Raw genomic sequence first — 25,865 nt, 5'->3', positions numbered from 1 at the left:
TACTTGGTTATTCAACTCATTCAAATGTTGGCACATTTCATAATAGTAAAAAAAATCACACTCACTAAACTTACTACTGATCTCATGAGAATAAAGTCTTAAATATTGGGAAGCTATTTAGCACACAGTAATGCATAAAAATTTGGCAAAATTCTAATTATCACTTGAAAGTTTGAATTTATATCACTGGCAACAAATTGTCAGTTGTTTTTCTTGAAGTGGAAGGCTCATTTTATTCACTTTCAGAAAAAGTATGTGTTATCCTAATTTTAATACTAGTTTGTCTATCAATCATTCTTTCAAGTAAAAGGCTAGTTCAGCTCACCATAATCACCCTTCCTCAAGATAACCACTATACTTCAATATACAGAAGTTCTTTATGCATACTTGCCATTTCATTACACAGAATATTAAAAAGGTATGTATGCAAGTGTCAAGATTTAATAAAATTAATTTGTACTGTTTTATCAAAAACATTCCTAAGAGAAATAATAAAAGAGAACAATGACTATTAGTATCGTTTGGTGCCATTATATTGATTTGAGCCAAGGTTCTAACAGTTTTACCCACCATTGCTTTTGTACCACTGACTTAAATATCTTTAGTGAAAAGACAAAAGATGTTTTAGTATTATGAAAAAAGTTGCATATGCTCGCTGAAAGGGCCGCAGAGACTCCTGGGAGTCTCCAAGCAAGAGTTCAAAAATTGCAGCTCTACATTAATTTCTACTGTGTTCTTATGCATAACACACTTGCTTTATTCAATGGTTTTACTTGCTATAAATTTTAATATTACAGTGAAACAAGAGGCAAGAAAAAAAAAAGATGAGAAAATTTTCAATGAGAGTTAGAATACCCCAGCTGGAAAGAATAAAATTTTACATAGTAAATACAATGTGCATTGTTAAATCATACTTTTAGTTTCACAAGCATGAAGCTTTAGTTCACAACTAGTCAAAATGTACTCTCAATTGGAAAGTAAAATAAATTGAAAATGTAACTGGAAAATTATTATAAAATATTTTGTATCTGTGAAATTACCAAATTGTTAAATTCTCACATGTGCCAATCACTAACCCTTGAACACTGAGATTACTGCAACTAAAAGCAAGTTGGAAACTAATGAAAACAAACCTGAGAAAACACTAAGGCATTTCTCAATTCATTTTCCAAAATAAAAGCCAATCCTAATTTCCATGATTAATTGACAGTTTAAAAAATATATACATATATATATTTCTTACCACAGTGATACTGACAGCATCATCAAACTGATGCATTAAAACACTGATGACTGCAGAAGCCAGAAGCAGCATAATAAGGGGATTTTTAAACTGAAAGTAAAAACAAACAGCAATTCAACAGTTTTGTATGAATGATAGTTGTGTCCGTCACTGCAAAAGCTTGAAAAAAAAACACAAAAACTATTGAGACATGATTAGAAAATTACGAGTCTACATTTAGTTTACTTTGTATATCTCTTCAATTAACAAAAAAGTTTACACTTAAACTACATTTAAAGTTACCACTTTATAACATCTTCCTTTCAGAAAAAAAAAAAATTTAAATATCAATATCTAAAACCAATTACCTCCCTGGCTGGTGTGTCTCAGTTGGTGAGAGTGTTGGCCAGTACACCAAAAGGTGGCCAGCTGGATTCCAGGTCAGGGTACATACCCAGGTTTTAAGTTCGATCCCTGGTAGGGGCATGTATGGGAAGCAACTTACAGATGTTTCTCTCTCACATCGTTCTCTCTCTCTATCTCTCTCTCTCTATCTTCCTATCTCTTGAATCAATGAAAAGCATGTCTTTGGGTGAGAATTAAAAAAACTAATTAATTACCAATTTCTTACAGTAAACATGTATTTTATATATTAGCTTTTTTATATGTACATACATATGTTCCTACTGAAGCTAGAATAAGTGGAAAATGATTGCTAAGCTAAAGATTTAAGTTAAACACTGGGTAGAACACCTAAATTATTAGTTTAAAACAGTCCTCAATATTCCTATACCAAGTAAATTAGTGAAGATTACAATTCAGATTACAAAAAGGAAGCAGCCTTTTCCCAAGATTGCTTTTTCTGATACCCTTTCTAGCAGAGCCAATAGTATATGAAGAAACAAGACCACAGCACAAACTCAATCAGGCAGCACTTAAGTGACCAAACATCAGAGCCACCCTAAATTTTTCCAGTGAGACATCCTACTCCTTAAACATCACCACTCTGTTGCCAGAATCTCCTCCACTGATGAAGTGGTGCCAACTGCTGTCAAAACTTCAAAGTACTAAACTACAAAGAATCTATCCCAGCAGAAAGCCCCAGCCCTTGGTTACCACAGCTCTGAGGTGAGACGCCACCACCTCCCACTCCCTTTAGGGCTCTATCCCTAGCACAGTGGTTCCAACCCTGCTTCACATCAGAATCATGTGAAGAACTTCTAACAAATGCCCAGGTTCACACACCAATTAAATCAGAATCTCTGGGCTTAGGGCCCAGGCTTCGGCATTTTTAGAGCACTCCCCAAGTGATCTGACTGCATAGAGGACTGAAAAATCACTGCTCTAGCAAAATAAAACTACAAGTGCAATGTGGTTCAGGGCTGACAAACCACACACTTGACTGAGTCAGAGTCCCAATTTGAATGCAGCTCTTGTCACTTCTGTGTGATTTTTAATCTCATTAAGCCCTAAGTGTTCTTCATCTAATAAAATAGCACCTTATACCAAAGATTGTGGTAAGAATTAACTAAGAATGTATATTAAAGAACTGTGTAAACCATAAAACCCTCTTCAATGTCAGATGTTATCATCACACTATGAGGACAAGGCCCATGGTCTTCTTTTATTTCCCTCTAAAAAAGCTGTGTGTCATAGTACTAAGGACACCACTTACAGCAGTGGTTCTCAACCTTCTGGCCCTTTAAATACAGTTCCTCATGTTGTGACCCAACCATAAAATTATTTTTGTTGCTACTTCATAACTGTAATGTTGCTACTGTTAGGAATCGTAATGTAAATATCTGATATGCAGGATGGTCTTAGGCGACCCCTGTGAAAGGGTCGTTCGACCGCCAAAGGGGTTGCGACCCACAGGTTGAGAACCGCTGACTTACAGGCTCAACAAATGCCTGCAAAACAACAAGTTATGTTTTCTGTAAAGGAGTAGAGTCACCTAATGCTTTATGATTGACAAGTGATATTTACTATTAATTACTGTTTGTGCTTAACTACATTATAGGCACTGTTTCATTTCATTCTTACAGCAACCCCATGATGCAGGTTAAAAGACATTAAAAATTGTCTTTACTAAAAAAAAAAAATTTGGCAAACTAACCCTACTAGTGGAAAATTGGCCATAGGATTCTTGTAGCTTTTCACACTAACATAACTTGTTATCAAGGTAAGAAAAAAATTTTACAATATATTTTTCTGAAAAGATTAGGCTATTGATAAAATGTAATTAAAAACAGCTATCATCTATCGATAGCTTACTACCTCCATTATTATCCCCATTTTATAGACAAGGCTCAGAGGATAATAAAGGTCATACAGATAGTATAAATAAAGGTAAAATATGTACCCAGGTGATCTGAATTCAAACTGTCAAACTTTTACTAATTTTCTAAGATGGTTATATTACTTTAAAAATTTTTTCTAAGATGTCCATATTACTTTAAAAAATGTTAGCATTCCTAATATAAAAAGGGTGTAAATTAGACATCTGCAAAGGGAACTCTACTATTCATAGTATCTCACCTGAGAAATATACTTCTTCCACAGTGGCTCATCTTCACTGATATCAAATTCATTCCAGCCATGGAAGGCTCGCCGATGATTTACTTCACATTTGTTTAGACCATTCTGAAGATCAGCCTATTAGATTTTACATATAAAAGTTATTGAAAATATTAGCAGAGAACAAAAAAAGAAAAATACAAAAGAGTATCTACTGTGTGCCCTGGCCGGTTTGGCTCAGTGGAGAGAGCGTCAGCCTGAAGATTGAAGGGTCCCAGGTTCGATTCCGACTGAGGGCACATGCCAGGGTTGCGGGCTCCATCTCCAGTGGGGGGTATGCAGGGGGCAGCCCATCAATGATTCTCTCTCATCATTGATTTTTCTATCTCTCCCTCTCCCTTCCTCTCTGAAATCAATAAAAATAGTTTAAAAAAAAGAGCATCTACTGTGTGATCACATTTATAGGAACTTCAACAGTCAGATCTAATTTATGCTGACAGAAAGCGTATCAGTGATTGCCTGGGGCCAGAGGTATACACTGGGAGGGATTAACTGCAAAGGGACACAGGGGAAAAGTTTGGGGAGTGATGAAAATGTTCTATATCTTAATTGTGGTGGTGGTTATTTTTGTCAAAATGCAAACTGTACACTAAATATGGGTATGTTGTAGCTTATGTAAATTATACCTTAATAAAAAAAATTTTAATGTAAGCAACAAGTTGGTGTTTAACAAACAAACAAAAAATAGTTTTTGCCCTAGCCAGTTTGGTTCAATGGATAGAGCATCAGCCTGTGAACTGAAGAGTCCCCGGTTCAATTCCAGTCAAGGGCACATACCTAGGTTGCAGGCTTGATCCCTGGCCCTGGTTGGGGTGCATGTGGGAGGCAACCAACCAATGTGTCTCTCTCACATTGATGTTTCTCTCTCTGTGTGTCTCTCCCCCTCCCTTCCACTCTCTCTAAAAAAAAATCAATGGAAAAAAATCCTCTGGTGAGGATTAATAAAAACAGCAACAAAAAAAATAGTTTTCTACGGGGAAAAAGAAGAATACAAACCAGCCACTCTTCCAGAAAGTAAAATATCACTATATTCTAATTGGCTTTTTTTGCTTTCATTGTTGTTTTTTAGAATTAGTTTCCCCAAAACAATCAATGAGCCATAATGACCTTCCGTGTTCTTTAAGCCTATTAAAACCTTGATATTAGTAGTATTAACTTTGCCCTTGGACTATATAATTATTTCAAGCAGAAAATTTTTGGTTCCTAAATTACTCAAAATAATGAAGGTAAGATGAACTGGTTCTTGGGATATTTTATGTTCTATGAATACCACCTATATTCTTCAGCCACTGTCTCTCATTATTCATTACAGTAACTATCATTAAAAAATTAAATTACCTGCACCCCTAAAATAGTTTCTCTGGCCAAAGTTTATAATACACTCCAATAACAGAGTCTTGCAAAAGTGAAATATATTTAAAATAAGTGGTTTTAAAACAGAATATAAATACAACAACCAAAAAAGAAAACCATCAAATAAGGGATAGCCAATATTTTTAATGCAATCACTAAAATATGTGAATTCTTAAGGAAAAATAAAAAATATTCTTTTCTTCATGTTTCATTAGATTGTGCTTTTCAAAATTAGAGATTAAAGTTTATTAGTTTTTACTTTACTTTAGAAAACACATTAAAAAAGATTAACTCCTAATTCTACTTACGTTAATAATTAAATTGATTATTTTCCTAATCCAACTAATCCTTACATAGTACTAACAGTCCTGGTAATGCTAATGATCTAGAGAGGCACTGCCCAAGCAGGTGACCACTAGCCACATGCAGCTATTTAAATTTCAATAAGTAAAAATTAAATAAAATGAAATTCAGTTCCTCCCCTACACTAGCCACACCAAGTATTCAATAGTCATGTTTATAATTAGTGACTACTATGTTGGGTAGCACAGAAGAGAGTACTCTGTCATCATGGAAATTCTACTGGACAGCACTTATCAATAGTCTAAGTGACTGACTTTACTAGGTACTCCTTTCCTCCCCACCAAGCACTTACTTGCAGAATACTTGCAACTTCGCTGACTGGTAATTCACTTGCTTTTTTTGATGTCAATACAGGAATCATTGTCTCATTTTCACCATTAGGAATTTTTTGAAAACGTGCAACCTAGAAAATCAAACCAAAGGAAAAATATTTGCAAATACCAAACATTTCTAATGCAGTCTAGAATAAAAATTCAAATGTTCACAGCAACTTATTTCCCAATTAGAAAAAAAATTATTAATAATGAGTATCTAGTACTAAGATAATTTTATACTAACCATGTGCTGATTTTTCCAGAAAGTACATTTTAAAAATTAGTGCCAGCTAGAACACAAAATAATTTTCACATTAAATTTAAAAGATGCTATTTTTACACCAATGTAATGAGTAAAAAGTAAAATCAATGTCCTGTCCAGCAGATCCTAATGATTCCCTGTAGTTAGAATCCTCTAAACTCATTATGTTTCACACAAGGGACAAGGGACAAAGGACAGCTAAGCTTTCTCCATTTAATTACTCCTGTTGGTCAGCTCATTTCTTAACTATCCAGAAAGGACACCTAGCTACTCGAAGCACCATGACAGCAAGTCCGACTTAAAGCACCACACAAGTGGAAAAACAAAAAGCAAAAGAGACCACACAAGCAGAGGATGCACAAGCTACTGAAGGGGCTGCAAACAAGCAGAGCAAGTCACAGAGATGATGGTAACCATGATACCTACATATGCAGCTTCATAAGTATATATCTGCTCTAATCTAGAATACAGAGTAGTTTTGAAGTTCTAACCATACCACTGTGAAAAAAAAATCACTAACAATATTTGTGCCAGGGATTTTTTTGGCTTTAGCCTTAGGTTTATTTATAATTTATTTTATTTTTTGTCAATAGCCTTAGACTACATAGTCAAAATCCTATATAGCAACATTACTTAGGTTAGTTCTCCCCATGTCCACCCTTCAGCACGGTTATGTTATTCATCTGAAATACAGTTAAGATCATTTGTTTCTGTTTGTATTATTCCATTTGGGATTTTTTTTTCCCAACCTCTCCCCTACCTTTGTTCATTTTATTTGAGCATCTGAAATATTAATTTAGTACTAATAGTCAAAACTACTCAAAACAGGTAAAATCAGAGAAGTATCAAATCCTCTCCATCCTTTCCATCTCTTTGTGTTACCAATCTCATTGTATCTTTCCTGTTTCCTTTTACACAAATGCCCAGGTGTGTGTACATTTTATTTTCTCTTGTTAGAGTAATATGATCTATAAATACTATTTTTCACTTAATATATCCTGGAGATTTATCTACTATTTAAGAAATCAGTTCACATATCTCCTTTATTCTTTTCATAGCTGCATAGTACTCTGTTATGTAGATATACCATGATTTATTCAACTACTCTCCTATGTATGATTGCAATGTTGCATATGGAGTTTCACTATTGTTGCAGTTGTAACTTATAGAAAAAATCCGAGAATTGAACCTGATAGCTCAAAAGGCAAATACATACATATGGTTTTGTTGGATATTGCCAAATTCTCCAAAAAGGGTGATACCAGTTTATCATATCAGAAACGTGTTTCTTCATGGCCTGACCAACAGAATGGATTGTTATACTTTAATTTTTGTCAAGCTAAAAAATGGTATCCCAGCCGAAACCGGTTTGGCTCAGTGGATAGAGCGTCGGCCTGCGGACTGAAAGGTCCCAGGTTTGATTCCGGTCAAGGGCATGTACCTGGGTTGCGGGCACATCCCCGGTGGGAGATGTGCAGGAGGCAGCTGATTGATGTTTCTCTCTCATCGATGTTTCTAATTCTCTATCTCTCTCCCTTCCTCTCTGTAAAAAATCAATAAAATATATTTTTTAAAAAATGGTATCCCAGTGTATTTAAATTTGCATTTCTCTAATTATGAGTTTGAAATCATTTCATAAGTTTAGGGGCCATTTTTAAATGTTTTGGGAGGGGGGAATTATCCTTTATGTATTTTGTTCATTATCCTATCAGGTTACTATAGTTTATTCTCTTAAATTTTTAAGTTTTTTATATATTAGAGATCTTAAGCCCTGTTATTCTGTGATATGTACAGATATTTTCTTCTAGTCTATCATGTGTCTTGACTGTAAGGTGTTTGCCATGCAAAAAATAAATTTCTTTTTATGTAATAAAATTTATCAACCTTTCTCCTATTGCCTCTGTATGAGTCATTCTTGAAGAATCAATATTAAGAACATATTTTAAGAGCTAAAATGCCCAGTTCCAAGAACTATCTAGTATTCAATAGTTAAGGGTATACTGACTATATATTATACAAGGTTAATATTAAACTTTAAGAATAAAAAAACACCAACCTTAACAATAAGAATTAAAGATGTGCCTCTCCCTCACACAATGTAGAAATATTAGTTCAAAATGGATCAATGACCTTAATATAAGAGCTAAAACCATGTAACTCTTAGAAGAAAACAGAGATAAATCTTCATGACCTTAGAATCTTGGCAATGGATTCTTAACTATGACACTAAAACCACATGCAACAAAAAGAGGGAAAAAACAGTAAACTAGGCTGTATCAAATATAAAAACTTTTATGCATCAAAGAGCAAAATCAAGAAAGTGAAGACAACCTACAGAATAGAACAAATTATTGCAAATCACTTATCAATAATGGTTTAATATCCAGAGTATATAAAGAACTCCTGAAACTTAACAACATAATTACAAACAACCCAATTTTTTAAAAAATATATTTTATTGATTTTTTTACAGAGAGGAAGGGAGAGAGATAGAGAGTCAGAAACACTGATGAGAGAGAAACATCAATCAGCTGCCTCCAGCACACTCCCTACTGGGTATGTGCCTGCAACCAAGGTACATGCCCTTCACTGGAATCGAACCTGGGACCCTTGAGTCCGCAGGCTGACGCTCAATCCACTGAGCCAAACCAGTTAGGGCACAACCCAATTTTTAAATGGTCAAATACTTGAAAAGGAGTTTCTCCATTTGTATATTTACAAGTGGCCAATAGGCACATGGAAAGATATTCAACAGCATTAGTTATAAGGCAAATGCAAATCAAAACCATGACATACTATTTTGCATGTACTAGGATGGCCAGAATTTTTTTTAATTAAAATTTAAAAAAATAAAATAACAAGTGTTGGTGAGGATGTAGAGAAATTTAAACTCATATATTATTGGTGGGAAGGTAAAATAGTGCAACAACTCTACCGAAACAATATGCTTACCAAAGATAACATCAACTCAAAGTTGGAGAGGGGCAGCCACCTTGCATCATAATGCAAACGAGTTTTTCAGGCTGAACCAATAATTAGAGGCAACATAGCACCATCATTGCATTTGTGAAAGCACACAGTACATATTTACTAAAGGAAAATGTAAAAACCCAAACTCAAAAACCAACTCTTAAAGTTCCAGACCATAAGACTCTAGAATGACAATTCAGATAAACACATGTGTAAGCTGCCCTCATACTCCATTTAAAGAGCTGTAAAATTATTCCCAATGTAACTCTACTGCTGAAAAAAATATAATAATCTTAAACTGAATCATGAGAAGTATAGCTTTTAGACAAAGAGTAATGACTCCAGAGCACTATACAATCCATCCACGCTTTGAGTCTATATTCAGTTAGACCATCATTAGGGCCTACTGCAAAGTGGTGACATTTCTGGAAATGAGGTCTTAAGAAGAAGAGTGGTAGAATAAATTAGAAATGTTTGGCCTAGAGAATTATGAAAGCCAGTGAATGGTCATTAACTGAATTTCAATAAAAGTTCCTAGATAAATAAAAGATATGACAGGCATCTTCAAATATTTAAGGACTACTACATGAAACACGCCAGTCTGCCAAGATTAAGACCAGAACTAGTGTCAACAGGCAAAAGTATAGTCTCCAATTAACAAAACTTACTAGTATATAACACTAGTGATTTTTATATAGGGTAAGAAGTTGGTCCCCTCAAAATATAAGATTCTAGGAATGTGCAAGGAGATACCATAGGTTCTTTATTATGTTTGGCAGCAATTTTCAACCTTTTTCATCTCATGGCACACATGAACTAATTACCACTATTCTGCAGCACACCCAAAAACATTATATTTTTGCCAATCTGACAAAACAAAAATAGGTATAATTTTGATTCATTCACACCGGTCAGCTATTGTGTTGACTGTTGTCATTTTTTTTGACAACCTAAGAAAAAAGAGGTTAGTGCCCCTGATTAAATAGTTAGGTAGTGCATGTTTTAAAAACTCTTGCAGCACACGAGTTGAAAATCACTAGTCTATGGTACTGAGGTTTCTAACAATGAATTAGTAACCTCTGTTAAGGGAAATGCTGTAAAGAGGTTACCTTCCACACTGAAACGGGAAGTTCCAGAACATGGATACAAAGAACAGTGGCACAATCAGGCTCCAATGTAGACCAGCTCTTTAATATTCCTCATTTGGCAAATTAAAAACCAGCACAATCACAAATCATGTTTATAATCACAATAATAAATCGTATTTTTCTCCCATACTTACAACGCCTGGGAATGAAACAGGATTTTCAATGCTATTATATATTTGTATCCAAGAGCAAGAGCTCATTCTAATCCATTTTCAGTAGAGCAATACAAATAACAACCAAAAAAAGGCATTTACCTCTGGAGACCAACAGGGATCATATACAAAATAATCAACTTGACCCCCCCAAAAATTTTTTTACATTCTTATTCCTAAAAAAAAACACTATAATTTTAAAAATTAGATTACCAAGTCATTTTTAATTATTTAAAAAAAAACTTGTTCATTGTTTTTAAATAGCAAGTAACAAGAACAGGCTTAATATAATAAGCCCAACTCCTCAGTCCTACTGCCCAGTAGTAACCTCTGTTAACTGTGTTCTGTGTATACTTCCAGTCATTTTCTATGCAGGTATGTTACAAGCCTTTTTTCTGGTTGTTTTTAAATTACAAAGGTAACCACATAACTAGAATTTGCTTTTTTTCACTCAAGTCATGTTGGATCTCTCTATTTCACCACACATACTGACCTGCCTCCTTTTTTTAATAGGTCACTGAGTATTTCATTATATAGTAGTACTTCAATTTAATTGATCCTCTCAATGACACGATTAAGTTAGACTTTTTCCATGGTGGGACGGACAGAGATGGGACATTGGAAACCCAGGGGTCTATTTCCATCCAAATAAACTTTGCCACACCCCAATTTTTCATGCATGGGTCCTTGAAATGCTTTCCTCATGATCCCGTAAAAGAGCCTGATTTCCACCAACCTGATTATAAAACTGTTGGGTGTTTGTAAATTTTATTCTCACAGCTATTGCAAATTGCTCTGCAAAGAGATTGTGTCAAATAAATTCCCAACATCTGTCAAAAGCTTCTATTTTCCTTGCAATCTAGCCAAAAGTAAGCATCACTACATTTTAAAAATCCTTGCCAGTTTGATAAGTATGAAATGGTTATTTTAATTCACTTTTTTTCATTACTAAGATTGAGCACCTTTTCATATATCTTTGCCCATCTGCAACCATTTGCAAGGAACACCCTTGCACAAACCTCTTTGCTTGTGCAAGTATAGGTATAGGATACATTCCTATACAGTATTCAGAATATAGAAAGAATCTTACAACTCAACAATAAAAAAGCAAATATCAAAATTACAAAAGGGGAAGATTTGTATAAAAATTTCTCCCAAGACATTCAAATAGCCAATAAGCACATAAAAAGTTGCTTGATATCATTAGTAATTAGGAAAATACAAATCAAAACCACATGATACTATTTCATACTCCCAAAAGAGCAATTAAAAAACACACATTGAAAATAACAAATGTTAGAGAGGATGTTGAGAAATTAATTGGAACTCTCAAACATTGCTGGTGGAAATGAAAATGGTGCAACCTCTGTGGGGGTTCCTCAATAAACTAAACATATACCCCAGCACTTCTAATCCTGAGTATACACCTAAAATACTGAAAACATACATTCACACAAAAAACCTGTACATGAATATTAATACCAGTATTATCTACATAGCCAGAACATGGAAACCAAATGTCCATCAAATGATGATGGGCCAAAACCGGTTTGGCTCAGTGGATAGAGCGTCGGCCTGCGGACTGAAAGGTCCCAGGTTCGATTCCAGTCAAGGGCATGTACCTTGGTTGCGGCCACATTTCCAGTGGGAGATGTGCAGGAGGCAGCTGATCGATGTTTCTCTCTCATCGATGTTTCTGACTCTCTATCTCTCTCCCTTCCTCTCTGTAAAAAAATCAATAAAATATATTTTTTTTAAAAAATGATGGATAAATAAAATGTGGTATATCAATATAATGGAACATTATTTAACCAGAAAAAAGATAGGAAACATGCTATAATGTGGCTGAATGTTGAATAGAAGAAGTCATTCAAACACACAAGGTCACACATGAAATATTCAGAATAGGCAAATGCACTGAGAGAAAAAGCAAATTAGTGGTTGCCAGGGTTGGGGAAAAGAAAGAACAGGAAATGATTGCTAATGGATAAATTCTTTGTGGAGTGATGGAAATGTTCTGCAATTAGATCAATGCACATAACCTTGTGAATATAGTAAAAACCACCAATTGTGCACTTAAAATGGCAAATTTTATGGTATGTAAATTATAACTCAAAAAAAAGAAAAGGAGAGAATAAGGGTCTGCAAAATAATTTAACTCATGGTTTACCCGAGCAATAAGGGAATTAGTATTCAGTCTGTAGGAGACTTTGGGTCTAAAATTATGCAACCATAACAAAGAAGAATGAGTTGGGGGACTGATTCCAAGCATTTATAGATAGAATAAATCCCCAAGTGTAGAAAATATAGAAATGAGAGCTGTCACTAAGGAATGAGGCGAGTAAGCCCAAGGGAATGCCAGAGAACAGCTCCTTTCAAATGAACTACCAGCATTTCCAACTGTATCTAACTTTAAGCATACGTAGTCCTTTTAAAAAGATCTTCATTACAGATAAAGGACAAAGAAAAAAGGTCAACATTTACTTCAAAAAGATTTTAAGAAATTAAAATCAAACAGGATGTGGGAAGAACTTAAAATAAAATACAAACAGTTCATAAATGGACCTAATTTTATTATAAACTAGAGGTCTGGTGCACAAATTTGTGCAAGAGGGTGGGGGGTCCCTCATTCTGGCCAGTGATCAGCCTTGTTCCGGGGCCAATCAGGGCGGCGGGAGGTGGGCCGGGGGAGGGGCCGCTTGAGGTTGGCCAGCCGGCCAGGGGAGGGGCCACAGGAGGTTGGCTGTGGGAGCGCACTGACCACCAGGGGACAACTCCTGCATTGAACGTCAGCCCCCTGGTGTTCAGTGTGTGTTATAGCGACCAGTCAACCAATTGTTCAGATGTTCGGTCACTTAGGCTTTTATATATATAGATGAGTAACATAACCATACAGAAGTAGGTAAGGGAAAAAATTACCTAAGTAACTTTGGAAAAACAGATTATGACTATACTTTAAAGCTAAAAACAAAGATTGTACTCTAGTTTAAAAATATGTTTCTCACAAAGGAATACATTAGCAATTCTGAAGCTACTTTTGTGTGTGCAGTAGGATTAAACAAATAAGTAAATATTTTGTGAATGAGAATCAGGTTTCTCACCTTGGGAGAAGGAAGTAACAAGGAAAAGAAAAAGGATAGGGGGAAAAAAAGATAAGACTAAGCCCTGTGGTATAGGACTGAAATTGGCAGCATCAGTATGAATTCATAGTTTTTAATTTATATGTAAATGGATAGATAAGAAAATTTAAATATATGTGTATGTATTAACAAAGGAAGGGAACAAATGGAATCGTACATTAAGCCTGATTAACTAAGGGGCAGTTTCAGACACTCCAGGGAAACGCCACATTTCTCAGCCAAAGGGACATTAATCCCCACGTGGGGAAATTCCTTTGCTGGCTGCATGCGCAGTAGAAGCTAGGTGACCAAGCAGAACTATGAGGCATGTACAGTAGGGGCCAAATGGCAACCACAAAAAGGAGTTGCCTGGGGAAATCTGGTAAAAAGATCAGAGAGAATAAGGACATAAAACTCCGGAAGATCCTAGAGAATGATTGGATAGGGGGAGACATTAGCATAGCCCTGGGAAAATCCAGGAGAGACTGGGTAGTTTGAAAGAAAGCTTACTCCTTCCCAAAACCAAGGAAATATAATTAAAGCTTAAAAAAGGACAGAGACAGTTGTGCTCTTTCCCTTTAGCAGCTGCCCAGGCCAAAGTGCAGCATCAATCATTGTCCGTGGACCAGATGGAAACAGAGACTACTAGACTACTGGAGCCTCAGCTGCTGGGCTAATGGCATGGCAACTCGGGGTCCTGGCCCTCCTCCTGGGCTTGATGGGGACAAGTGCAGGCCCAGAGGCTGAACTTCTTCCACAGCGAGACGGAGCTGAGCCACCAGGTTGTGAATGAGACCGCCTGAACCCTTCCTTTGTTTTCGCTCCAATAAATCTTGCCACTATACCTCAAATCCTCCTATGCATATATCCCTGAAATGCACTTCCTGCTATACTATGGAAGAGTCCTATTTCCTCCAGCAACATTTTTATTACTATACAAATATTTGCTAGCTCTATCTACTGAGAGGACCTAGAAACAATGACATCCCAATAATACTGGGCATGCCTAATACACAGACTTTGGTTTCTAGATACCATCATAATAATAAAAGTCCAAGAGGCGTCACAACCGAAACAACCAAAAGACCGGTCACCATGAGGTGCATGGAGCACCTCCCGGGCCTACCCCCACGGCCCTCAGGCTCCAATCACAGCAAGGCTGGCAGTCAGTGGGCGGGTGGGTGGAGTGGCGGGTGCAGTGAGGTGGCGGGGCTGGGAGCACAGCAGGCGGGTGGGGCGGGGCTGCGAGCACAGTGGGGGCGGTGGGCAGGTGGGTGGGGCATGCGCAGGTAAGCGGGTCTGTGAGTGCAGGGCAGTGGGCGGGTGGGCAGGGCCGTGCAATTTCGCGCGCTGGGCCTCTAGTTCTCCAATAAAATGAACCAGCCTCTTTTGGAAAAAGTGTTGATTCTGTGCCTGGTACAAACAGGAAAAATATGAGATGCACTTTTAACACCTTGTGGTACCAGAAAATAAATTAGTGTTCACAAAATGATAGGAACATTGCAGAAGGGACACAAGAACAAATTTGAAAGTGCTCTCAATAAAAGCTGGAAAAATTTGTGCAAAAAGTATTAGATTTTAACCCATAAAGTAAAATACATGTAAATAAGTTGGACAATCAATGAATGGAGTAAAAAGGGCAGAATTCCAATTAATAAATATAGAAGGAATGTGGGAAACAAAATCATCATTAAGTCACATAAGTAGTTGCTGCCAGCAAGAACTATTAATAGATGCAAAAACTGGCTGTGATGAGACACAAGATGTTTGCAATTTCAAAGTACCACCCCACAAGAGGAAGGTATTAATTACAAAGGAATTATTACATTACAAAAGAAAAATTACTTTTATTGGTAATTACAAAGGAAAAAACAGTAACTTTAAAGTGGAGAAACCTGGCAGATACCACCTTAACCAGTGATTACAGTTAACATAACCAGTCATAAGACGTACTAATCATGAGTAAATAATTATCAGGCAAATCCAACTGAGGGACGTTCTAAAAAAATAACTGACCGTACTCTTCAAGTTTCAAGATCCGAAAAGATTAAAAAAAAAAATACTGGGGAACATATTACTAAATGCAAGGTGGAATACCAAATTGGATCCGGGACCAGAAAAAGGATAGTTTATAAATGTGAATTTCTTGGTTCTGATCATTATAGGATGGTTACATAAGATGTCAACATTAGGGGAAACTGGGAAGAGGGTATATGGCAGCGGTTCTCAACTTGTGGGTCGAGACCCCTTTGACGGTCAAATGATCCTTTCACAGGGGTCGCCTAAGACCATCCTGCATATCAGATATTTACATTACGATTCATAACAGTAGCAACATTACAGTTATGAAGTAGCAACGAAAATGATTTTATGGTTGGGTCACAACATGAGGAACTGTATTTAAAGGGCCAGAAGGTTGAGAACCACTGGTATATGGGAACTCTTTATACTACTTTTGCACCTTGGTGTAAATTTAAAATTGTTTCAATTAAAAAATTTAAAAGATTTTAGAGAAAATTCTGAAAGTAAAGCAAATATTTCTTCTATAATTCAAAGGAAGTAAAACAATGAAAAAACAGTTAAACACTTTACTATTAAACAATTACACCTGGGAAGAATTTGGCATTTTTCTTTCTCAAGTTAAAAGGTGGGCATAATATTCCATTTACTGATAGATCAACTTGTATAAGTTATTCCAAGTCCTGACAGAAACTTGATACAAGATGGAGGGAGGGGTAATAATATGATCTACATATTTTTAGAATCTGACCATTTGTTGTTACCATACATTAAACATGCAACTACTATTTTTAAAGCCTTCAGCTAGCAAACAATTATTTTACTAGCAATATTAGAGTAAAAAAAATGTTTTTAAGACTTTGTTAATTATATTACTTTCCTTGAAATTATAGACTAGCCAGTAATTCAACTATAGAAACAAATGGTAGCTTTCTTTATTCCTTCTCCTACTTCTTCCATATGCCAATTGCATTCACTTCATACAGCAGTTAATTGGTGGGCTTAATTTTACGGGCTATGTCACACCAAACCCTTATGAAATCAAAGGCATGACTGTGCCATCCTTCGCACCCCGAACTTAACTGACCTAAATAGTTCCAGGTACAACAAGGAGCCACATAAGCCCTTAAAAGTAATTTGTGGTCAGATACTATTTAATAACATCAGAAGCCAATTTTGAATCCTAAAGATTTAAGTTGAATGAGAAGTTCTTTGCTGTCACAAAATGTACTCTATTATCACTTATACATTATTTCCCATTTTAAGTGGTTTTCCTCAAAAGTTATTTAATTTTTCTAACCAACTATTTCAATACTGTGTTTAAATAATCTTAGTTTAATATGAAAAACAGGAAGAATGTTACTTCTAAATTCCACCCACTATTAATAAAAAAAAAATTAGTAAGGGTCCAATAAATCACTCACTACACTCAGGCACTTTTACCTATTAATTGCATGTTGTAGGTGGGATAAAGTATAGGGAGGAGACCAAGCTATTCTTTTTCTCCTAAAAGGAAAGTGATAGCAGAAAAGGACTCCTTAAAAATAAGAATGCCACACGACTATGTACATGAAAGTAGACATTAAACACAGTGAGGCTATGACTATAATGTATTTCCATGGGAATGGTCCCTTGTATTAGAATTGAAAATACATGTGTCCTGTCCTTAACACGAGTGAAAGAGCTGGTGGTAATGTCCACACTTCTCAAAAGCTAATAAAAAAGTAAGTACTAGACATGCAAAAGAACGTCACCTCATGAAGACCCTAATATATAAATCTGATGAAGAGTGCTGACTTCAGGGGGGAATCTACTTGAAATTTTGTAATTGAATAAAAAGGAAAGGGCATTACATACACAGGAGGTCTGGCATTTTTGAAAAGAAATAACTCAGAACACATCAGGTCTTAATTTCAAAGAACAATGAAATTGCTTTCTAAAAGTTCTGAGAGCAAGTAAAATTTTTAGTTTACACTCATTGATTAGTAGATAAAACTTTTAATCCAGATTTCAACATTTTTGCCCTACTGCTGGTTACAAATCATGAAATACTCAAAAACAAAGTACAGTCAAAATCACAGTTTAATGAAACCATGAGGCAAGCATTAATATTATAATAGTTATTACAGGTTTCCTGGGCAACCCATGTCTCAGAAAAATATGTAAAGCCTTATAATTAGAAGTTAAGACATTGTAGACGGATCACAAGAATTCTCGTGTTTTCTGTTCTAAGGCTTGTGGCCAATCACGAGAATTCTTTTAAAAGATATTAGCTTGTAAGAACATGTAATAAATAACTTCAAAATGCAATGGGTATTTAATTTTAAAGCATGCCTTTAACATTTATGTAAAACGTTTTTTTGTACTCGTTCAATAGAATCTTATCTGGCCACTGGGTAAAGCTAGCAATAAAACTACTGGTCCTCAATGTGTTAAGAGTCCAATGGCATAAATAATTTTCCCAAATCTACTCATCAACCAGGGAAGGGGAATTAGCATTTCTTGAGTTCTTTCATGCCAACTCTTTCATCTTGCTCAATTTAATCCTAACAAGCCTGAGGCAGAGTCATCATCATCCCTTTACATGGGAGGAAAACAAGGCTTAGAGAAGTTAACTTCCTTGCCTTTGATTAGAACAATATTTCTCAATCTCCACAATATTGACATTTGGGGTCAGATAATTCTTTGTTTGGAGAGGTGTGGTAGGTGGGGGCTAGAGGAGCTGTCTTGTATAAGATGTTTACCAACATCCCTGGCTTCTATCCACTGGATGCCAATAACATCTGCTCCAGTTGTGCCAAACCAAAACATCTCTAGGCATTGTCAAAACCACCCCCAGTTGAGATCCACTGAGTTAAAGTGAAGAAGCCAGCATTTTCATTCAATGGACAACATACCATTGAGTTGAGTTAGGGATAAATGAGGGTCTTTGCCCTGACAAGCATTAAGACAGGCACACCAGCCCGGCCAGAGTGGGTCAGTGATTGAGTGTTGATCCATGAACCAAGAAATCCGCAGTTCAATTCCCAGTCAGGGTACATGCCGGGGTCGTAGGCTCAATCCCCAGTAGGGAGCATGCAGGAAGCAGCTGATCAATGTTTCTCTCTCATCAGTCTTTCCATTTCTCTATCCCTCTCCCTTCCTCTCACCCTCTCTCTAAAAAAAAAAAAAAAAAAAAATCACTAAAAACCGTATTAAAAAAGAAAATCAAGCACACCGTGACAGTCTGACCTTCAATCTACTCCCCTTAGCCAGCCCCGACATCAGCTAACTGCTCCACCAGGTCAGCAGCATCTCCACTCATCCACTTATGCCTGCTTAACAGTTTGTGGTCATTTCTGACTCTACTGTCCCCTTCATTCCCTATTTCGTTATTGTCCAAGGTCTGCTGGTTTTTTCTAGGAGTAAAATGTCTCTCTAACCTGTCCCTACTTTCCATTTCCTTCATTCTAATATAGGTATAAGCACAATTCTCCTCCATTTTTCTACTAATAAGAAATCAGAAGGAACTAGTAATCACTTGGCTCCCAAAATGAATTAAAGGTATATATCAAGATATCATAACTGAACTACCAACCTCTAGGATGGGGGGCTAGCAGATCTCAAAAAGTGATCAGTAAAGACCACATTCTTTTTCTGGAGTGGAAAGAAACTGGAATTTTCCATCTGATCTCAGACACTTTCACAGCCAGATGTCAACTTTCAGAAAATAATAACCTTGGCAAGAATTAAGAAAAGGACATAGCAGAGATTAGTTTGCATGCCATTAAAAAGTGGCTTGTATACTATTTCTGGCACTTGTGCCATGAACCACTTTTGCTGCTCCAAGGGAATGAAGAACTGACACAATAGAGAAATGAGGTAAGATTCCCAAAGAAAGCTTGAACCAACTAGTATTTCTGTTCCTCCCAATATATAAACCGAGATGCAGGTAAATAAAGCAAACATTTCATTAGGGAAACTCAAACAAAATCTAGTTACAAAGGCACATGTGTCAAATTTTCATGACATATATGAGTATACAGCACCAAAAGCTAACATACATATTAATATTGAAAAGGCTGATTTAAGGTGCAAGGAAATCCAGGATGTTTTTAAGTTGATCTCTCCCTTAGGCAGAGAATAGAGCTTTACTAATACTGTATTAATCATTCTTAAGAAATAGAACTTTACTAATATTGTATTAATAGTTCTTAGGAAATGCTTTATCCTTTTTTATTTTAAGGCACCACAATCAAGATCACTTTAAATCCAGTATCTGAAATTCACAACCTACTCAAAAGTTTTAATTTATACTTCACAGTTTAAAAAAAAACAACAATGTTCAAGAAAATTATGATAGGTGGTCACTAAATATTTCTGCTTCAGTTATTATTACTGAGTTTTTCTATAAAGGGCTGAACATCAAACGAAAGTACAGAGTGGCAAATATATTTAGTTTCAGGGCTGTATTACTATTCCAAATTTACCAGTTTATTCATTTTAAGTAAATAATAAATTAAAATAATTTCCACAAGAATGTGCCATTATCTCAGAGTTTTCAGAAAGAATGAAGAATATGTCATGCTAAATTGCTGTACTTCTTCTTGGGAGACACAAGTTTAGGTCAGCACTTTCATGCAATGATCAAAAAGTCAAACTAAAAGACTTTATTTAAGCAAGGAGTTATAATGAACTAATTCCAGTTCACACACTCCAATTCCAATTCACACATTCTCTAATCTCTGATATGTTAAATTATTAAATAATTCTATTATATAAAATAATTACAATTCACACATTCTTTAATATCTGAAGCAGAAAGAAAAAGCAAAAATTAAAAACTGAACTTGCATTAGATGCCCAGTTACAGCCACCTTAAGGTAATGCTTTTGATCCCTGCTTTTACTGTCTATAATCTAAGAAAGTCTTGTAACATTTCATTCAAATTTTTTCTAAATGGATCAAATAAGCCTAGCCTAAACTAATCTAATTCAACACAGTCTGAGTAATTTCCTTGTAATTCTAAGATGTATGCCTTTGTGAATAGTCACGTAAAGCCTTGAAGATAGAAGACATATGAACAAATGCATATAAATATCAGCCATATAAATTCAAGAGGAAATTCATCGATTTAGCCTGACATATTTTTTCCAAGAAATCATTTTCTGTATGAAATGATAGCATTAACCTAGGTTCACCCAACGAATTTTTACTTTACTGCCTTTTACCAACACTTGTCCATATGAAAATGGTAAAGACGATGTTGTCACAACTGATGCCTGAAATCTTTATAAAAAGAACGTCTTTTAACAAAATAAATATGAGTAGACCCTTTGAACCAATTCTTAAGAGATCTTTAAGATGTTACATGTCAAAAAAAATTTTTTAAAGATGTTACATGTAACAACAGTGTAATTTAAAATTCATCCCAACTAACTTTATCATCAAACTATGCTGTTCTTTTCAGTTTTAAAACAAAATTTAATCTTGTCAAACAGATTATGGTTAACCGAGATCTCAAAAGAAAATCAGCCTTGAGCCCCAAGGGGTGTGTTCCCTAGGAGACCATTTTGATTGATACTGCTTCAGTTAACGGAGTGGAAATCTGCTGACGTTAAATGGAGGATAAAAACATTAAGACAAATCAAGTATTTAGGATTCAACTGTCAGAAGGCTATTGCTCAGAAATTATCTCTGCGGCATTCTTCCTCTTTGTTAAATTACTACGTTTATACAATGTTGTCACATAATCTTTTAGTTTTGACTCTTTCCTAGAAATATTGATTAAAAATAGTATTTTACTAACAAAACTGCAAATTAAATAAATTACATTTTTCAACACCTAAAAATATAAAATATTTTAATAGCCTAGTTTCCTATTCCTACTTAAAGGAATGAAATTAAGGTAGTTTCTTGTCCCTTTTTCCTTATATTTCCTCCAACTACTAACACAATCTTTCTTGAGACATTCCTAGATAGATAATAATTTGTAATTGAATAAGCAACTACTTTAAAAATTAAAGTGTAAATAAACATATTATCATTTTCAAATGCTAGCCAAAGAAACTGGGTGAATCTATTCTAGACCCATTAGCTCTGCCTAAAACCTTTGAATTAAGCATATCCTGAAATCTTGAAGATCATTACATGTTTATCCATTAGTCAAAGAAACTAATGGCTACGATTAAATAGTTTTATGTGCATTAAGTTTATACTGGTTTTCTATGGGAAAGGCCAAATGTATTCCAAAGAAAATATCCATTTTTGGGAAAGACAAACTATTTGCAAAATTATCCAGCTAAAAAATATCTTTTCTAATAAGCCATCCCTTTATACATATATATGACTAATTTAAACACACACACACACACACACACACACACACACAGAAAAGGGGCCTTTACTTATCTCAGATTCCTAAGTGGTATCTGTTTAGATTTATGATAAACATGCAAAAGGGAGTTCCAAAGCATGTGGATAAAATCATAACCCACAAATGGATGTCCAGGACCAGTCCCTGAAATTCCAGGAAATTAACACTTCAAGTATTTCTAGTGACTAGCAGGAAGTATTCATGAAGCATCCTGGAGGTTAAGGCTAAAAATTTGTCAACCTTTGCTGAGAAAGATTAAGTGGACCATAAGAGAGAGATCCAAAAGAATAAAAACTGAAGTACCAAAGAAAAATACCATAGTTGCTGAAAGGAACCACATGGATGTCATGCCCTCCAACAACCACTGCAGACATGGCACACTCCCTAAGAACCTTCATGCTAATGCTCCTGGGAGCCACTATCAATTCTACCCAGTAAATAACTAGAGATGTGACTTATCTACAAACCTACTGGAGGATTCTGTTTCTGGGGATAGCAGCAATTGCTCATTCATGCGTGCTAACTGTGTGTCAACCATCGTTTTGGGCACCTCGCACACCAGGCTTTATTTATTCCTCACACCAACCCTCCAAGAGGGCGTGATTCCATTTACAGATGGGTAAACATTAGAAGCTGAGAAAGCTCAGAAGCATAGTAACTCATTAGATTTTTAGGAGAGGAAAAAATAACTTGTCAGGATTCAAATCTAAGCCTGTCTCTTCTTACACTGGCCCCTGGCTTCTTGGTAGCACTCCAACTTTCTCTATGGGCTTTAAGTCACAGCACTATAGAAAATTCTGTAGTTAACTCCACTGATGCCTAATAATGACAACTTCATGGAGAGCATTTTAACCACTACTGTTTTCCTTTTAGCCTTCAGCTGTCATAACAACCGCATTAATGCCTGGTAATATATTAGTATGCAAACACTGGACCACGCTATTTATAGTTAGCATTTATTGAGCACTTGCTCTATGCCAAATACTGTTATACCTGCTTACAACCACCTCAGAAGGCAGGTTCTATCAATATCCTTATTTTATAGATGAAGAAACTGAAGCACAAAAAAGCTTTAATAATTTGCATAAGGCCAAATTATGCTAAGTGGGGATCTAGCATTCAAATCAGAATGCCTGGTTCCAAATCGCATATTCTTTATTCCAATTTACATGTGAGAAAACAGACTCAAAAAGGTGAAGTCACAAAACTTTTAATAGTGAAGGCATGATTTAAATACATTTTTGTTTCACACCCCTAAGATGCTAACACACCATGTCAAAGGAGGATACTAACTATAGAAAGAAAAGGGATAATAATATAGGGTGGTCCAAAAATATATATACACACTTTAACAGCTAATAGCTCAATTGATTTTTCTTCCTTTTCAGATTTAATCGATTGGGATTAATAATTATTCAAAGTGTACAAAGTGTATATACATTTTTGAGACACTATATATATATACATATATATATAATTTCAAAATGGTCAATAGCTCTTAAAAATTTCTACACTGTATAGAAGTTCTTTAAAATGTTTAAAATGATAAAAGAAAAATGTTATGGTAATGAGAAACTGACAAAAATGGCCTTTGTATTATTACAAAGCAGGAAAAAAAACCATTTTTTAAGAATTGTATAATCTTTTATTATGAGGCCAAATCATTCCTATTTGGCTATAAAGTACAGAGAGGCCCAGTCAGCCACAGCATATACCATGCTCCCTTCTCACAGCCATTCCCTCCCACCTCAGTAGACAATATGAGAGTGAGCTTTACTAGTCATGCTCCTTTTCCTGAGATCAAGAAACAAAAGTAACATCTTAAGAAATCACCTTTTTTAGGCTACTCTCTTAAATCTGTAACATTCTCAAAGCAGAAGCTCAAGTTTCAGATGTTAAGATGCAACAACCAAGAAACAGGTATATGAATGAATGCACTTAACATTCTTTGTCTCTTGTACAGCAAGGACTTGCCTTTAATTCTATAACTAAAAGACAAAGAGGAAAAGGCCTCAGAAAAGTGATTTTTCCATACTACCAGACAAAAATATAACTGCTTTCAAATGCTGTGTCTAAAGACCCAATTAGACAGTATTACTCCTCTACAGTTATACACATTGGTATTTCAGAAAATGTTTTCCACCACTTATCCATCCAAAGCAGAACTAAGCAATGTAATCTTGCCTCTCATCATATTTCCCATATATCCCAGGGGTTCAGACAGCAACACAGATTACTGCATATAAGAAACATCTATTTTATAATTACTAGTCCTACTTAGAACAATCAAGCTCACATTCTCAACAAGGGAAAAGCAAATTAGAAAGCAGCCAGCAAGCTCTACAGCAGCCCCTTTTACCAGACTGCACAGTGTTTTAAAACCAAAAGATACACAGGGACAAACTGTAATTTGTAATTATCTTTTATAGCATCTCGCAGCCAGGAATGAACACACACACACACACACACACACACACACACACACACAAAGCATAACTGTGATGGTTTCGGGAGGGTAAAAAATCACTTATTCAGAATTTTCAATGCTTTCACAAAATAATCAGTGCTGTGTTAGAAAAGCATTAAATATTTAAATGAGGCCAAAGGAATCAGGTGAATAATAATCCAGTGTGTCCAAAGTGTACAGTGGACAAACAGGTTCCACTTCAACCTGCTAAATGATGTTCTGAAATAGGGTGGGACTTTAAGAAAGGAAATCACCGAATAATATTTCATTAATTCAGAACTTTGTGTGTGTGTGTGAACTGAAAAATGGTGGGTCCCCCCCCCCCAAAGCTGTACTTAATTAAAAACAAAACAAAACAAAAACGTTTCCTTTCTTATAAAGGAACCCAGGCACATACCATACCAAAGCTTGATGTGCAAATACAGAGATGCAGTCCCTTTTATTCCCCCTCCCCATTCCCACTTCCTCTCCAGTGATTGCTTTCAAACAGCGATCTGCACAGAGATGCTATCTGAAAGGAAAACTTCCCTCCTGCTACCCCAAGCTCAAGGTCTGACCGGGAAAGCAGAATCGAGCTCAGTCACCTCACAGGACTTGCATTTCCGAAATGCCTTATGTTACCAACATAAAAAAAAAAAAGCGAGCTATCCTAAGGAAGCAATTCTTTGGACACTTAAAAGAAAAATAAATAAAATCGGGAAAACAAACAAAGGTAGGGAAAGGAAAAGGCAACTTAAAAACACACCACCACACCCTCAACTCCGCGCGGTAACCCGGCTGCCAGGGGCCTTTACCTTCATTTTCCATTGAAACTGCACTTGGTTGGTGGCTACCAAGTCTTTAGTGTCAGCCGCAGCCACACGGGGAACAGAGAGAGGAGGAAGACAAGGCAGAGAAGCCCCCGGGATCCCAGGCTGTCACCCCCGCTCCCGGCCACGCGTCCCACGGCTGCTCCCACCACCCCTAGCAGCAGCATCTGCAAGAGAAACCGGGAGAAGCGGCGCTGACGAGAGACAGGGCGAGAGGGAGCATGCCCCCCGCCCCGCCCCTCCGACAGCTCGGGAGCCCCAGACCCCGCGCCCACCCCTCGGGCACCCGCGACGCCCCCAACTCAAGCTGCAGGCAGGGCGGCGCCCAAGACACCCCACCCAACAAGGTATCCCCGGACGCCCCCTCCCTGGGGACCTGGAAGTTTCTGGAAATGGGTAATATGGGTGCACGCCCCAAGCCCCAGACCCCCGTCCTCCGGGCAGCGGGATACTCACCCGCGGGGCTCGCCAGGGCGCCAGCGCGCCGCGGGCAGGAAGGAACGGCTCCCCGATCGGCGGCGCCAGGCGGGAGCCAGTTCCCGGCGTGAGGCAAGAGCGACGGGAGGAAGGGAGGGAGGCAGGCAGGGCGGGCGGGGAGGGGAAGGGAAGAGGAGGTGAGGGACCCGTCCCTGTCGGCCCGGCCCGCTCAGCGCTACGGCGCTGGTCTGCACCCGCCTCCGCCTCCTGCCCTCCAGCGCCTCCCCGCCGCCCGCCGCCCCGGCGAGCCCCGCACTC

General features: G+C 36.8%; 1 protein-coding gene across 3 annotated transcripts in view; it reads right to left on the bottom strand.

Moving 5' to 3' along the window:
* ATP2C1 (ATPase secretory pathway Ca2+ transporting 1) overlaps nucleotides 1-25,865 on the bottom strand; it is a 120,533-nt gene that overhangs the window by 71,942 nt on the left and 22,726 nt on the right. For 2 of the 3 annotated variants that reach the window (XM_014450743.2, XM_014450749.2), the window contains exons 2-4: nucleotides 5,808-5,918; nucleotides 3,761-3,877; nucleotides 1,244-1,333 (exon numbers count right to left, since the gene is read on the bottom strand). In XM_014450743.2, coding sequence (XP_014306229.1) covers nucleotides 1,244-1,333; nucleotides 3,761-3,877; nucleotides 5,808-5,918 — 318 coding nt within the window. Of the gene's footprint in view, nucleotides 1-1,243; nucleotides 1,334-3,760; nucleotides 3,878-5,807; nucleotides 5,919-25,115; nucleotides 25,302-25,865 lie in introns of those variants that run through there. The other variant, XM_023749519.1, reaches the window with a different exon arrangement.

The sequence above is a fragment of the Myotis lucifugus genome, unplaced genomic scaffold (genome assembly GCF_000147115.1).
Source record: "Myotis lucifugus unplaced genomic scaffold, Myoluc2.0 scaffold_8, whole genome shotgun sequence".
In the NCBI taxonomy this organism is placed as follows: Eukaryota; Metazoa; Chordata; class Mammalia; order Chiroptera; family Vespertilionidae; genus Myotis; species Myotis lucifugus.
Note: the sequence above shows the minus strand (reverse complement) of the source record. Positions and strands in the feature narration are given on the sequence as shown.